General features: G+C 51.6%; 1 protein-coding gene across 1 annotated transcript; it reads right to left on the minus strand.

The window, feature by feature from the left end:
* Positions 1-21: 21 nt before the first annotated feature.
* Positions 22-14923, minus strand: CAVIN1 (caveolae associated protein 1). The gene is made up of 2 exons (XM_015651147.3): positions 14297-14923; positions 22-2391 (listed from the first exon to the last, which is right to left on the minus strand). Exons 1-2 carry the CDS (start codon positions 14714-14716, stop codon positions 1726-1728), a joined length of 1086 nt encoding a protein of 361 aa, XP_015506633.1. The 5' UTR covers positions 14717-14923; the 3' UTR covers positions 22-1725.
* Positions 14924-16138: the final 1215 nt, after the last annotated feature.

Raw genomic sequence — 16138 nt, forward strand, 5'->3', positions numbered from 1 at the left:
TGCCATGGACAGGCCGCACACTGGTGGTTTACAAAAGAGACTTTATTGCTGCGCTGCTGCCTGGGCACAGCCAGGGACAGGTGAGGATCAGCCAGGCTTCTGCCGCCCTGGCCCTGCTGTCCTGGCCCCGCTGCTCAGAGAAAACCCGTGTGAAAACTGCCTGTGGGCTCACAAGAGACTCCATGAGGGCAGGTGACCTGCGGGCTGGGGCCCACACCGGACTGGGAACCACCAGCAGCCAAGAGCCGGTGCCCAGTGCCTCCCCACACCGGGAGCCTCGGGGCCACCGGTGTCTCGGGGCTGCCTGCAGCCGGCACACGGAACCGACCGGTCACACCTTCTGTGGGCAGGGAAGCTGTGGCAGGACCCCGAGGTCGGGATAGCACTGGACAATTTGAAGGAAAATAATTCTTAAAGGAAAAGCAAGATTATCTACTGGGTTATGTGAACAGCAGCAGCCTCGTGCTGGGGGAGCAGGATGGGGAATGCGTGGCTGGGGCTTGCAGCAGGGGCTATGTAAGAGCCAAGTGGGGCTGAGCCAGGCAGAGCCCCCAAGGAAACGTGTGCTGCCTTTGTGCTGCCTCACTCAGGGCAGGGAGTGAAGCTGCAGAAAGCAGGACACAGGGAGGAAAACGCAGGACATGGGCACGGGCATGAGCTGTGCCAGGACCCCTGCAGAAAGCAGATGCTCAGAAGTGCTCAAGATCCGGTGCTGGACAGGTGTCAAGGCCTCTTTCTGATGGTCTAGAGCCTCACATGGCAGCAGTGAATCCCATATCCTTCTGGGAACAAGTCCCTAGCTGTGGTGGCTGCTCTGCTATCACTGCCTGAGTGTTCCCCTCTCCCGGGGCAACAAGTGTGGGCTTCATTGCCTGCTGCCAGTAGCTCTGTGGGTGTGGAGGGAGCAGATCCAGCACCCCACCTCCATGCTGCTCCCTGCCCCTGGCACTTGCCATGGACCCTGGATCTCTGGCAGCCACATCCCTGCAGCTTGTGCTGTTCCTGCCACGGCCCTGGGCCACAGCGGGGAGGAGCAGTTGGCCCCAGCTGTGTTACACCCTGCAGGCACCCATGGCAGGCCCAGCTGCAGGGTGGCTTCGTGCAAAGGTCACCTTGGGAGGGAAGAGAGGAGCAGCCCCACCTGCCCCATGCCAGCTCAGCTTGGCCATGTGCTGCCCATCAACAGGACTTGCTCAGCTCTTCCCTCCCGTGCACCGGCTGCATCCCAGTTCCTCTGGTCCCCCGAAGGAGCAGCCGGTTTGCGTGCTGCGAGTCTTCTTGCCTGTGGGGTTGCTGTGCAGCCTGGCACAGGGGGCTGGGTGGTGTGGGCTGGTGGGCTACTTGCAGGAAGCTTTCTTGACACCAGGTTTTTCTTATGGAGGACTCTGTACAGCCATTGTCTTGGGACAGCACTCTCCAGCTGGGTCAGGGCCCTGTCGCTCAAAGCCCATCTTCAGGTGTGGGGCAAGAAGGCTGCTGCAGGATTGGTCTCTGAGGGTGATTTAGTAGTGTAAGAAAAACAGTTCCGTGTTCCTAACGTTTATGTGCTTAAACTAAAATATAAAATAAACCTTGTACAAGCAGGCAGGGAATCGGCGTCGGCTCTGCAGGGTAAGAAGGATTCATTGTGTACACTTCCCTGGGGCTCCAGGGCAGGGAGAGCTCAAAATGTGAGTGATAATGTGTTCAGCTGTCGTCCACAACCCTTGTGCTCTGCAGCCTGTCCTACTCGCTGTCACTCTTGTCCACCAGTACCGCGTCAGTCTCCTCCGTGATCTCCAGCAGTGTGTGCATGTCGGGGCTCTCCCCACGCATCAGATCTGAATTTTCTCCTTCCTCTCCACCAACCTCTACCAGCTCTGTGGCTTTCACCTCCACCTCACCCTCTCTTATTTTCTTGACATGGAAAGTGAAGGGTGGCACTTTGTAGACAGCTGTCTTGGACCTGGCATAGATGGTGTGGTCGGGGGTGAAAGACTTCCTCAGTTTGTCTCGAGAGCTCTTCATCTTCTCTCTCCTTTCATTTGTCACAATTTTAGTGCCCAGTTTGTTCATCCTCTTCTCCAGGTTGTGGCGGGTCTTCTCCAAGTTGTGGCGGGTCTTCTCCAGGTTTTCCTTGGTCTTTAGCTTAGTCTTTTCCATCTTCTCCTTTGAGAATGCCTTCTTAAAGTCATCCACCCTTTTCATGCCGCTCCTTTTGATGCGCTCTGCCCGTGACTCTTCAATAATCTCCTCAATCTCCACCTCCTCATCCGAGGAGAGCTGGATGTGGTCCTCCTCCGCATGGTCCTCACCCACAGGGACCTCCTCACCCTCGCCTTCCTTCTCCAGCTTTTCACCTTCCTTTAGGGACTTGCTGATGCTCAGTTTAGATGGGAGCTTCACTTCATCCTGCAAGACACAGAGCGGAGCCAGTGAGACACACAGACACCAGCAACCCTGGAGCCGGCCCGTCCTCCCTCCCATGGTGCCACAGAGCCATCAGCCTCCGCCCAGCTAAACACACCTCAGGCCTGAGCTCATCCTCCCTTACTGCAGCTGACAAGTTATTGTGAAGAGGACCTGCTTAGGACTCTCTCATACCAGGACTTGGGCACCAGTTCTCCTCACCCTAGGCTGGCTCCAAACTCATCTGTGACACCAGAAGTATGGGAAAGGCAGCCCAGCACTGAAACTGGAGCCTTTTCCCTTCTTCCTCTGCCTGTGTCACAGTTCTGTGCCCTCCAGTTTCATCTTTATCCCAGGACCTGACCATCACAGCTCCTCACTCCTGGCCACAGGACAGTGCTCTTCAGGTCTCCAGCCTGGCCAGGTCCAGCTGCAGCCCCGGTGCAGTGCAGGACTGCAGAGGCTCAGCCAAAGCTGAAAGTCTGGCCATAGCACCAGCGTGCACAAGCTGTCCTGGCTGCCCCCAGGCTGCACTCAGACTTTCCCAAGGCCTCAGGATCCAGATGTGGGGCTGGGACATCTCTTGGGATGCAGCAGGCTGCCCTGTTTTTCCTATTTCTCCACTGGGGAATAAGCTAGAGAATTTGCCTGAGTCCATATCTGGAGATGGTGGAGACAGTGGTCCCAACTCACCCAGCCTGGTCTGCAAGGATACACAGCTCTGCTTGGGACAGGGCTGGTTTCATTCAGCTTCTCCACAAGGCTGAGCCAGCCAAGTTTCTGATCCCAGTGGCAGAGGACGAGCATGTGCCCGGGAGAGGGGCACAAGTCTGGAGCAGGATTGGTTTTCATCTGAGCAGCACATAGCATGCGTCCCTGCTGCAGTGATTCACCTCTCTGTTCCCAGGAGAGGCTGGAAATAGCCCGTCACTGTACAGAGCGTCACAGCTGCAGGGCTGCAGCTCACGCTCGGAAATTTATTGCCCAAGCAGTTTTAATCTACAGAGCTGGGTGGGAGAGGTGGGAGCTGCCAGGACCAGTGCTGTCAGAAATCCAGCAGCAGCCAAAGGGCAATGTGTGGAACGGGCACACGGCACTCGGAGCTGCTGGGCTGAGGTTTGGAGAAGAGCCTGGGCAGCAGGATGGCCAGGTGCCATTCTGAGCCCTGGGGCAGACAGCAGCAGAACAGAGCAAGGACAGGATTCCAGTCCCAGGGAAATCAAGGGGCAGTCCCTGTGTACCCCAAGTGCTTGAAGGGCAAACCCTGGAACACCAGCAGTGATTTGTGTGCCCCCGGCTCGGGGAGGTGCCCTGGGATCCAGGAGAGTGACTTTGCTGTGGCACCTCCCATGCGCTGCGTGTCACAGCAGCTGCCACTGCTCCGCTGCAGGCGTGCACGAACGAGCTGCACAGGTGCCAAGAGCCAGGACACTGGGGATGGTCATTCCATCAGGCATGAGGAGGGGTGTTCCTGGTGCTGCTGTGGGACAGAACATCCCGGTCCCTGCTCAGTGCCGGAAGGGACGGCATGTGTGCACACCCTGAGAGCTGTCCCACCGCACGCCACTGCCCTGACTGACCAAGGTCACTGCCACTCTGGCTCTGCCCTGAGCTCCTGGACAGAGGCAGGAGGAGATCCCCTCCCTGCAAACATGGGTGCTGTGCCCAGCCCTCTGAGCCCTGCACCCCTGGAGAAGTGACACAACTCATTGAATACGTGACTCCAGCACAGCTTCACCTGGGCGAAATCCAGATGCTCTCAGCTACTTTCTCATTTTTTCCCCAAGTACAGGTTCCTTGGGCCAGGTGAGGTTCTGGAAGCACAAGGGCATCTGGAGAAACCTTTGTGAGCAGTGAAAAGCGAGCACCATGGAGCACTGAGGTCAGTGAGGATGGCACAGTCTGCAGTGTCTGTGGTGAAAACACAGAGCCTGCTGGAGTAGAGCTTTTGTTGTGGGTTTTCTTCAGAGCAAAGAACTGTGCTGGGTGCAGCTCTTCACTCTCCAGATCACAGGTCAGGTCTCATCTACTTTGTGGAGATTAAGGTGAAGTGGCCAACATGTGTTTTCTTCATTTGATGAGCCACTTCAGCAGAAAACAATACACGCGTTCTCCAGAGGGCCAGGTCAGTCCAGGGCAAACCCACATCACAGGGAAGGCAGGGATCCTGTTCTCCACAACAACACCTGCTAGAGCAATCCCAGAAACTTCCAGGGACCTGCCCAGCCAGCAGAACATCAGGAACTCCAGCCACTTCCTTCCCTCTGAGTCAACACAATGAGCCAGAACAAAGGCATCCCCCTCTTGCCTGGCAGGGCTGTCCCTGGAAATGGGCCATATCCTGCAAACCCTGATCCTATCAGCCCCTTGTGAGCTCCAGAATATGTGTTTTGAGAAAGAAACACCACCTCAAAAACGCCGTGTCTGTCACATAAATAACAACCTTTCCTCGTGCTACACCAGTATATCCAACTCCTGACTGAATTTTCTGATGTCATGGGATAGGCTGCACCAGCAATGCTCCCATCCAGCCTCAGCAGCATCCTGCAGCTCTTCCCTCACAGCCATGAAGACATTGCCAGCAGCAGCTTTGGATACATGGGACAGTGGGAACAACCCCTCTTGGGGTGCCTGCAGATCTCCCTAATCCTGCACTTCACCCGCAGAGCAGCAGCTGCCCAGCTCTGTGATCCCAGGGCTGCACTCGGGCACTTCTCCACTTCTGCCAGCCCCACTCCACCCCCACAGCCCAACCCCAGCCCTGCAGCACTCACAGCTCTGCTCTTGCCTCTGTCAGGAGGCACCTCCTGGATCAGACCCAGAGGCACAGAGGGAGCACAGCCTTTCCCATACGTGAGGATCCCAGCTGCCCCCCTTGGGACCGTTTCTGAGAGTTTTTCTCCAGCTGTGTTTGGGAAACCCTTCACGTCCTGCTCCCGGCCTCTCTCTCCCCTAAGCATGGTAGAATTCCTGTATTTCCTCACTGATTGCTGTTCTGACCTGTAGATAACCAGCTAGGGGACCACTGGAGGATTTTCAGCAGTGTGCTAAGGGACAGTCCCAGTGTCCAAGCTCACCTGCATTCAGGGAGCGTTCCTGCGGGTTCAGGCACACCTGGTGCAAGAACATCCACAGCTCTGGCACATCTTAATGGGGACAGGCACATTCTGCTGGGCATCCCTTGCATGTTCCTCCCCCCTGCACTCAGGCACTGCCCAAAAGCCACCAAGAGTCTCCTCCTCCCTGCCTGGGAGGTTTCTCCAGTGGGGAAGGGGAACTGCCTAGTGTGGGCAGGACATGCCTGCAGACACAGGCATGGAAGATAATGGGACGTGACTGGAACAATCAAGAACCATCCCAGGCCCACGGGTGGCTGCTGTACAAATCCCTGCTCTGAGCAAGGCACTATGCTCTCTGCACTTCATTTCACTCATGACTCATCCAGTTGAGCCACATTTTTAACACCAGGCATTCTATTTTTACTTGGAAAACACTGATCCTGAAGTGGGCGAGTCCAAAATCCTGGGTCTTGGCATCCCTGCCTGTTGGGGTGTTCAAAACCTGGCTCCCAATCAGCAGAGGCAAACCAGTTCTGTCCTCTCTGCTTGGATCCAACTGGCACAAGGACAGCGGGTAAACAACATTTTTCAGAAGACTTCGGTACCAGCAGCAGCAAACTCTGTGCTGTGTGTACGGTGCAGAGCTGCAGCCAGCAGCAGGACAGGGACAGGGAGCCTGTGTTATCCCTGCAGCACAGACCTCCTGGGATGAGCTGTGCTTCAGGAAGCTCCCTGGCACTGGGCCGGTCCATCTGTGGACTTTGTGGGCACCCAGAGGGGCCCCAGTGCCCACAGCCAAGCCCAAAGGCAGCTGGCTGCCAGCTGCCCTGTGTCCTCCTACTTCAAACAATTCCGAGCTGTTGGATCCACAGCAGTCTCTTCCCAGCTCTCCTGAGTGGGCTTTTATCTGACATTGTTTTCGAGTTCCCTGGCAGTGAGTCACCCGCAGCCCACGGCCATGGACACCAGCCTGGTTGCTACAACACACATAAACACTTCCCCTGGTGTATAAAAGGCCAAGGAGACACAGAGCTGAGCTGCATTCTCAGTCAGTGTGTAAGAAACAGAGTCCCAGCACTCCCAGCCACTCTGGTCTCCAGTTGGAAGGTTTAATGGAAGGTTCTCACATGCACATGCAAATCACATCTGCAATTCATTTCACTCCATTATTTTTACACAACTGCAACAGCACAAACAGTGAGTTTGGTTGACATTTGCAGCCATAACGTGCAGAAAACGACCAGCTCACATTCCTGGGCTCCACTATGACCAAATCGGGCTGATCCAAGGCTGGGTGAGCTGGAGCCTGTAGCCCCTCCTGCATCGCAGCCTCGGGGAGGCCGGGGGAGGATTAGGAGGAGCTTGGGCAGCAAACAACCCTCCAGGTCAGGTCAAACCGTGCCAGGGGAGAACAAGTTCTGCTCTCCCGTTGCCATGATAACTGCTCTACTCTGCCAGGCCTCAGAGGACACTGTTTTGTGCTGACCTTCCAGCAGTGTCATGGGAAGGAGGATTCAGCTATTCCTGAGTAACAGCAGCATGCCTGAGAAGCACCCTGAGCCTAGCAGGGCTCAGGGATGTCCAGATACCCTGCACAGAGGTGGCTTTGCTTTCCTCTCCAGTGCCTTGGTGGAAGAGACCTTTTCTGTGGAGACTGAAATTGCTAGATTAAAAATACCCAAAAGACGGAGAGAGAAGTTTTTCCTTACATCTGACACTCTCCTTGAAAAGGAGAATTTTTCCCTGGCATCTTTGCCCAGGGACCACAATTCCTGGACTTGGTTCACCCTCACCTGGCTCTTGGAATAGTCCTGTCCATGCAGGTGGTCATTCCCACTGGACAGTGCTGCACACGCTGCTGGGTGACTCCCAAAGGGCAGCTGCAGCTCGGGGCGTTGTGTCCAGCAGCTGCCAAATGACAGGAAGGCAACAGGCCACTGTGGCCTCTGTGGCCTCAGTGTTTACATGAACAGCAGTTAAAGTCACCAGTGTGTGCAGGGCCTGACTGTCAGCAAGCAGAGTGTCTGTGGCCAGATGAAAATGGAAGATGCTGCAGGGGCTGCCTGAGGCATTGGAAGTTTATGTCACAGTTTGTGCTCTCTGCCTGTTCTACCTGTTTAAAACAACAACTTCAAACCATTTCACAATCACAAACTAACGCTCACAAAAAGCCTGAGGAGGTGAGTGTTCCCTGGCCGTGCTTCAGAGGGGGAAATGGCAGCTCAAAGAACAGGTGGGATTTGCCCAGTCACAGCAGATGCCAGCAGAGCCAACTGCCCCTGGCCACTTGCCCTTCGTGCAAGCCACACACAGCAGCTCCTTGCTCCCAGATCACCCAAGGGAATATCCCAGCTCCTCACACCCACGCTCATGCAGCAAGCACATTAGTCAGCAGCAGGATCAGCCCTGCAGGTCTGGGAGCCTGAGGCAGCCCCAAGCAGGAGAGAAGCAAAGGCTCGCAATCAGCAGCTCCCAGAGCTTCCAAGAGGTTCAGAGTGATCTTCGGGGGTGCTGCTGATGAGACCCTAAACTGCTGCCTCCTCGTGTGTCTTCTGCTGCCCTGGGCCTGTCTCCACGGGCTGGGCTCACAGGGCAGTCCCTGGCGAAGACTCAAGGCACACACGCGGCATCTTCTGGGGCTGAGATGAGGAAAACTGCGTTTCAATGGCTGGGGAATGAAGCACAGTGGAAACACTTACCTGTTCCTGCCAGGAATCTGATTAAGAACACACCAACAGTGATCTGGGTTAGCACAAGAACAGGCAGAGAGAAAAGGCACAGGGGTACGTTTTAGTAAAGGGAGAAGCCAGGAAGCAGAATTTGAAAGAAAAGAGAGTCAGCAAATATCTGTGAGATTGAAGAGTGTCTGTCTCTGGTTCAGAAGGTCCCAGGAGACACAGGATCTCTTCTGTGGGTTCAGGCACATTCCCACTGCCACTGCCACAGGGCCAGACTCTGCTCATGGTCACAGGAATTCAGTGTCGCCTGTTGGGGATGTGTCTCTCTTTGCTTAGCTGAACTCAGAGTTTGCTTGTAGGTGTAAGATCATGAAAAAAAGGGTGGTGATTTTAAACCCCTGTGTTTATTGATTCAAGTGCAGAGGCTGCAGAGATTGAAACAGGCGGTTACAACTCCAGAACTCTATCCGCTGTTTTTGTCACGTACTGACCTTACCCTAAACCAGCGCTGGATAATTCCCAGCAGCTCCCAGATCTCTGCACCCAGTGACACAGCAAAGTCAGACAGGGCCTTGACTCTGGGTTCCCAGGGTTGGACAAAGTTTGTCTTCAATAGTGCCAAGAACTCCATGAAAAAGAAGCCTCAAGCCTTAGGGACGAGACTTTTGAGTCCTGCTGTAAGAAGTCACCAAGGAATACTTCTGAGAGAAGAAGATCTAAAGTATGAGGGGAGAAAGCAAATCAGGCTGGGATTAGGTGAATGTTAGAGGGATAAATAGTTCATTCTCAAGGAGCATCTCCCTGACTGGCAGAGTCCTCCCAGCCTCTGTAATTCTGGATGTTGTGCAATTTGCCTGGCACTTCTTTCTGTCAGGCACATCCAGTTACACTGTGTCCTGAAAGCTGTGTCTGAAAAGCTGGATCTGCTTCATGTGCTGAGAGAAACAGCAGCCTGGTACAGGCACCAGAGCTGGTGCAAAGGAAGGGAGGGAGGGTGGGGAGAGAAGAAAGCTGTGCTTGGAAAAATGGTTTTGCCTTTAGTGAGTCAGAAGAGAGGCAGGGCTGTAGGAAACAGAGAAGTAAATAAATTGGAAGTGAAAAGGAGCTTTTTTTCCCCTCCTCTGTTAGGATTAAAAAGTTTTGATGCCATTATCAGTCTGTTTGTAACACTGGCTTTCCTCTCAGATCTACTCCTCCCGGATAAATCTGTCTGAACTAACTGATGACTCTGGAGCTGCTCCTGAACAGCAAAGCAGCAAAGATGGGGTTTGTATCACAGATGATTTGCAGACACTGACATTTGCATCCTCCCATAAAGCTGGAGACTAAACATCCTGAGACTTTTTATTCTAAATATTTGATTTTCCTTTACTGATACCGCACATTTTGTTTCTGCTCTTTGTCTATCTCACAGCTGGACAGTGGACCCACAGTTCTTCAGGTGCCCTGTAAGCTGTAGGAGATCTTGCAGAATCAAGAGGACCATCCCAAATGGAATAAAAGAGGGCTAAGCCTGTTGCTGAATAGTTTATGAGTCATTGCTGTAGATTCTGCATTGTGCACATGAGAGGCCTGAGGGAGGAGTATGTGATCAGGAGGGATATTACCTTGGGTTTGTTTTCCTGAGGCACCACTCATCCAATCTAACCCTATCCCAATGGCTGGGCAGCCTCTGGCCCTTTGCTCTGAGACAATTTATGGCTGCACAGCTCAGTCTGTAACTATAATGGTGAAAGGATTTGAGCAAAGCAAACAGTTCTGGCACCAACTGCTTATAAATAATAGCTGAGCAATGAAATATTAATGCAGTTGATACTAGGCTGCAACAGAGAAATCCATGCTCCAGAGTTGTCTATGGTAGACTGGTAATCTGCACCAAAAAAAAACCTAAGAGTCAGAGCTATTAACATCCTGACTTTTTTTAAGGCTCAGTCTCCTCTGAATTATTATCTTGAGACTCTTATAATTCCGTAATATGCAAAGAATATGCAAGATTTTTGTACATCAGGATGTTCATGGGGGAACATTGGAGGCAGCACTGACAGGAGCTGCTTTAGACTGGATTTGCAGTGAAAGTGAAACCTGCTTTTTATTTTAAAGTATTTTCAGAAAATAAATGCAGTGGCTGCTGCAATGCAAATCCCTGCTGTGACCCACTGGGAAGAGGGATGGATGTTCCAGCACAGAGATCTCTCAGCCATGTGAAGCCAGCTGGTCTTGCAGGTACCTGGTGCCCATGCCTATCCCAGTGCTGTCAAACTGCTTTGGAAATTCCTATTTATTTTTTAATGCTGGGAGCTGGGCAAGCTCCACTCAACTGCAGGCACGTCACCCACCCAGGCTGTCCCTCAAACCTGTGGATCTTGCTGGCTGGAGTCAATGCTCCACTGCCATTAAACTCATCATGAATGAGTTTCTGAATGATTAATTTGAAACAAAACCATAGCTCAGGGCTACAGCTGCCATTCTGTTTGGGCAGTGGAGAAAGGCTGTAACCCGGGGGCAGTGGGTTTATTTATCCTGGGCTCCCTGCCCTGTGCTCTTACTAAGCCCCCTGAGCTCATATCCTTTTCCACACTCTCTTTTGAAGAGCACAGACCCAAACCCGAGGCAGTTCAGGTCTGGCCTCTGAATCTGTCCCATTAATGTGTGGGTTTGAAATCTGCCCCTCCTTCTCTCGATGTACAGACTCGCTGCTCCCGTCCGTATAAGGCCCACGCGAGCACAAAGCCAGGCTGGGCTATTTATATTTCCTTGCCCAGCCCTACCCACCCAACACTGCATGGCTGGGATCCAGATCCCACCCTGCTCTCCCAACACACAGCCCTTCCCACAGAAACTCACATCTCACACAGCTCAGAGCAGCTACCAAAGCCCCCTGAAGAGCTGATGAGCCTCACTGGAGCCTCCAAACAGGAGTGTGGGGAGCACACACTCACACCCCTTGGACAAAGGCTGCTCTTCCCAAAGAAAACACTGCCCATCCTGAGCCAGAGCTCCCAGAGCTCAGCACCCACACGAGCCTCAAAATAAAGGCCCAGCACACTTTAGAAATTCAATACTCTGTGTGTGTGCCGAGTGCTGCAAGGGTTTGTCCGGTTGTAACAAAATCAGCCTTTGGCATTTGCAGGAATAAGTTTAATTGTCAAAAACCAGTTGGAGGAAAATGCCAAGCTTACATAAACTGCCACGTGCCACTCTCCAGCTGAACATGGCACAAAGTCTGGTTTCAGAGCAGTAGCTGCTAGCACAGGACATCCATTATTTAACCATGAACTGCAGTAACCAGCCCCAGGTTCAGGATCCTAAAACCAGGAGATTTGGGATGAAGTCACTTTAGTTTGTTTTTATTAGCAACCACTCTCACGGAATTTTTTGGTGTCCTGATTTCTCTGAAAGACAGCAGCCCAGGACAGAGGCACAAAGGAAGCTCTGAGCTCTGTTCCCAGGGGGTGCTGAGCAGTGCAGGCACTCATTGCCATCAGACTTTTTAGGAAGGTAAGTTCTGCACTGAATGTCTGAGTACACAGTGGCCTGTCAAAGCTGTCACCTCTGCTTTGGCTCAACAAGTTTTCAAAAGAGAAGGATGGAGTCATTTGGAGCAGTATGGTTGTTTTCAACTTATTAAATCTATACAAAAAAATTCTTAACTCAGAGAAATCAGACCAGGTCCCAGCAAAATCAGCTCAAAGAGGGTAAGCAAGTGAGAAAACACAAGCATGGATGGGACTGGGAGTGATGCCTGTAAATGTTCTGCTCAATACCTCCCCTCAGCCAGGATGTGGGAGTGATATCCAGCCCTGCACTTTCTCCCCCAAATTTTGAAACTACCCCAGCAGACGTGCTCAGGATCATGCCACAGGTCAGGCTTTCCCTGATAAAAATTTGGTTTTCATCTCCTCTTAATCTACAGCAAGCAAAACACAATTATCACAGGCAGTCTGACTTCCCCCCAAGGTGCAAAAGGTCTTATTTGCACTCCTGAAATAATCCCTCCACAATGGCTGAAGCCTCAGGATGCTGAGAGAATAATCAAACTTCAAGAACCAGCAAAGAGCTAATTTGTCTTTAACTCCTTTATTTCTTCCAGCTGCAGAACTGTGCACTATTGAACCCTACAGAACATGACTCTTGCTCTGCTCAGATCTCTCACCCAAAAACAGTCACTGCTGGAATTATGGAACTTTTTACATCTCTTAGGATAAGTTTATCTCTTATTCTCCAAAATAAAAGACTAATAAATCTTTGGACTTTTTTCCACAGCAACTGAAAACACACAGGATTCACTCCCAGCTTGGGAAAGTAGCTTTTTCTGAGTCAGAGATGAGAGATAATGTGCTCAGCACCACAGAATTAATTACATGATCACTAACATACCCAACACACACTTTGGTAGTGGGGGGGTCGGAGATGTGAGACACTGAATTAGAGTTATTTTGTAATTATTTGGTTTTAAGTGTAGACACCATTAGGAAAGCACAGTGAATTCCTCAGTTAACCCCCAGGGTGGACCCCAGCACTGGATGTTTCCCACTGGGGCTGGGTCTGCTCTGGCTCCCATGGAAGTACCAGCATGTCCATGAGGGCACAAACAGCTCCATTTGACATGCTGCAAACCTGGAGAATTCCTTACCTGTGCTCTGTGGCATTCAAATCACACTAAAATCCATGCTGGGAAATGATCCCAAATCCCAAATAATTTCCTCCCCTAATACCTCCATGATTTCTCAAGTCCCTGGCACAGCCCCTGGCCAAACAACTCTTTCCAAGGCTGCTCCATCCTCACCACAGCAGCAAAGACAGGCCCCAAGCCTTTAGAAGCAGGATTGCTTTTTCATATTAAAAAAGAAACTCTACTCAATATCAATAAGCCACAGCAAATCAACACAAATTGCTCATGAAACACTAACCTGCAGATGTTTGGGATGCTTCCCAAGGACCTTGAACCTTGCCAACTTCCTACCTATTTCCGTAACTGACATGGAATGTTATGTTTAAACAATTCCCTTCACTCCTCTCATTTTGCGGTGGTTGTTGCTTCTATTTTATTTTTTCCATGGATAAATAGATACAAAAGGCTTGTAATAAATCCATGCACATATATCTGTCTACAACTGGTTGTGTTTCCTGTATGATCTGAACCAGCTCAAGTATCTCAGCCTTTCAGCCGTGATAAAACAACAAATGCTCAAGGTCTGAACCAAGGAGTCCCGCAGTGTCCGACCCCCGAGCTTGTCATGAGCCACTTGCCCTCAAACCTCACACTATGGACCATTCTCCCTTTTATTCTGCTTTTCTTCTCTCTCTTCACATGATCAGCACTCGAAGCTTCTCCATTTGAGTGCTGGCTATTATTAACCCAGAGGCTTTCAACTGCAGCATTAACTGTTTCACTCGCTTTTCTGGCCCGATAGAAGAGTTTGCTCTGCTGCGGAAAACTAACTCCAGGCAGGAAACCTGACAGAATCACGTTCCTCTCTCTCTCCTTGTTTAAGTGAAAACTCCAACACTTAGTGCAGGGGATGATTGTTAAGCAAACTAAAGCTATTATTGAGACCAAACAACAAGGAGGTTCAAGGCTTGCAGGATGCAGAAGAAAGAAGATGGGAATTGTACAAACCCTCGGCAAAGACCACCCCAAGCACTGCCAAGCTCAGGGGGCTGGATTTTCTCTGACAGTTCTATTTGCCCTGGCTGGACAGAGTAACCCTGAGGCTGGGGTTACTATCACTTGTTACCAGATGCATGTCACAAATCTGAAATATTATCGGTCTCCACGTAGCCATACACATGGTGTCTCTTTGTAGAAGAGACATTGGCAGCTGGATTTACAACACCCCCTGCCAGATCGCAGAGCACTATTGCTTTTCGTTGAGCTAAGCAGTAAAATCGGGTTATTTTGATACTTCTGGCCCATTGCAGTGAGTTCTTAGGGCCTTGTTCCCTCTCTGCCTTAAAATTAAATGGGACAATTCTGTCAAACTTTGTCTTAGGACACAGAGAAAATATTAAACCACAAATGAGAGTGACAGGGGACCCAACTCAATTTGGATTGCCAGACAATCTGGGGAGTTTTGGAGAGGGTTGGGCCGAACATGCAGCGTGGCAGGACCCTCAGCAGAGAAAACACCCACTAACAGGATGTAAAGACATAGTGAAACAGCTCCTTACCTGATAGATCATGACTTTGAAGTTTCTGCGTTTCAGGAGCTCGGCTTCATTGGCCTCCAGCTTCTTGATCTGCCCAGCTTGTTTCTCCAGGTTCTGCCGCACTGTTTTCACGTTGACGCTCACCTTGCGCACCTTCTCCAGCATTTTGTTGACAGTGTTGCTGGTGGTGGTGTGTGCCTTGGTCAGCTTGGTCAGCTCTCCCTGGATGCTGGTCACTGCGCTATCCATCTCTTGCTGTCTCTCCTCCAGCTGTGTTTGGGTCAGCTGGATCTGATCCACTGCTCCGATGATCTTGTCCAGAAGGGTCAGCACCATCACACCGTTGATCTGGTCGGATTTGATGGGCTCCTCGGGCGCTTGCTCCTCCGAGGTCTCAGAAACGGTGGGTGGCTCGATGATTTGCAAGGTGGTGTCCTCCATGGTGGCTCGGGAGTCCTGGCTCACGGAGCCCGGAGAAGCTGTCACTGCCGGGAGAGAGCAGGGAAAACTGAGCCCGAGCCTCAGCTAAACTCCGCACTGGGAGACACGCCAGGAATGGGGAGCGCAGTGAGTGAGTGTCTGTGCTGAAATTCAAATGGCACAGCTCCGCACAGCCGTCCAGTGGAACTGCCCTGCAAAATTTTCCAGGCTTGCAGGTCATTGGCTGACTCCACCTCAGCTATAGAAAAGGAGCCGCTGCCAAATGCCTGCTGACCCACCCTTTTGAAATGATTAAAATAGTTGGAGGGGAGGCGATGGCTCTGCATGCAAACACAAGCACGGCTCGGCCAGGAATGCAAAGCTCTGGAACTGCAGCTGCCCCTTCTTTACCCTCAGTCTAAAGGCACTGAAGTAGCAGGAGGAAAAAACAAAATCCTTTAGTTAGTAAACGGCTCGGGAAGCTGCTGGGAAGAGAGTGGGAAGCAAGCAGCCCCATCTGGGCACAGCTGTGTGCACTGAAGGCTGGTTTAAACAACTGCACATGCTGAAGTTCATCTGGAAGTTCAGACCTTTTGCCAATACTTAGGTCTGGGGTTTTTTTTTTCCAGGACTACGAGAACCTGATTTTCAGTATTTTAAAGAAATGCTACAATTTGAATTCAGCAGTTACAGCATGAAAATGTCTGTATCTTAGCAATGCCCCCTGCCATGTATGTGAATTTACAAGAGGCACACACAGTACATGCAGGGTGCGACACTTCTCCACACAAATTTAACACAGAGATGGATAATTCGCTCCTGAGGTGAGGCAGCTGGGCACCCCCCTAAAGGAGCTCTCCCAGCTCTGCAATCCTTGAGCCTTTTACAGATCCAGTCACCAGACTTTAAATGTGGGACACGCTGCAGCGTACACTGCTTGTAAACAAAGCCCAAATTCAGTGGGTTACTTGTGCATTTAGTGGTAAAACCCCCAAATGATTCAACACATGGGAGGTGCCACCACAGACTTTTCAACAACCCAGCTGGAACATGCCAGGAATGTGGAGAAGGAAAATTCAGATCTTGGGAGTGACCCTGGGCCAGACCCTTCACTGTTTGTGGGGTTGGCTCAGGCAGAGGGAACCAAGTGCCCATGGACAGAGCTGCCACTTGGGAAGGTGGCAGCTTCCCTCATTCTAGAGCTTTGACAAGGGTTATTCAACCTCAGCACCTCCTGCCAGACCGAGTCTGCTCTCAGCCTTTGCCATTGGCTGGCAAATACCAGGGAGAGCCCCGGGCTCCTCCCAGCCCAGCTGGCTCAGGGCAGACTGGGGGACATCATCCATCCCAGCAACACACTGGGGAACCCGGACATCCCACAGATGATGCAGAGGGATTATTCATTCACAATGCTCACAGCAGTCAGCACTTTCCCTGCCCCGT

Source organism: Parus major, chromosome 27 (assembly GCF_001522545.3).
Source record: "Parus major isolate Abel chromosome 27, Parus_major1.1, whole genome shotgun sequence".
Taxonomy (NCBI): Eukaryota; Metazoa; Chordata; class Aves; order Passeriformes; family Paridae; genus Parus; species Parus major.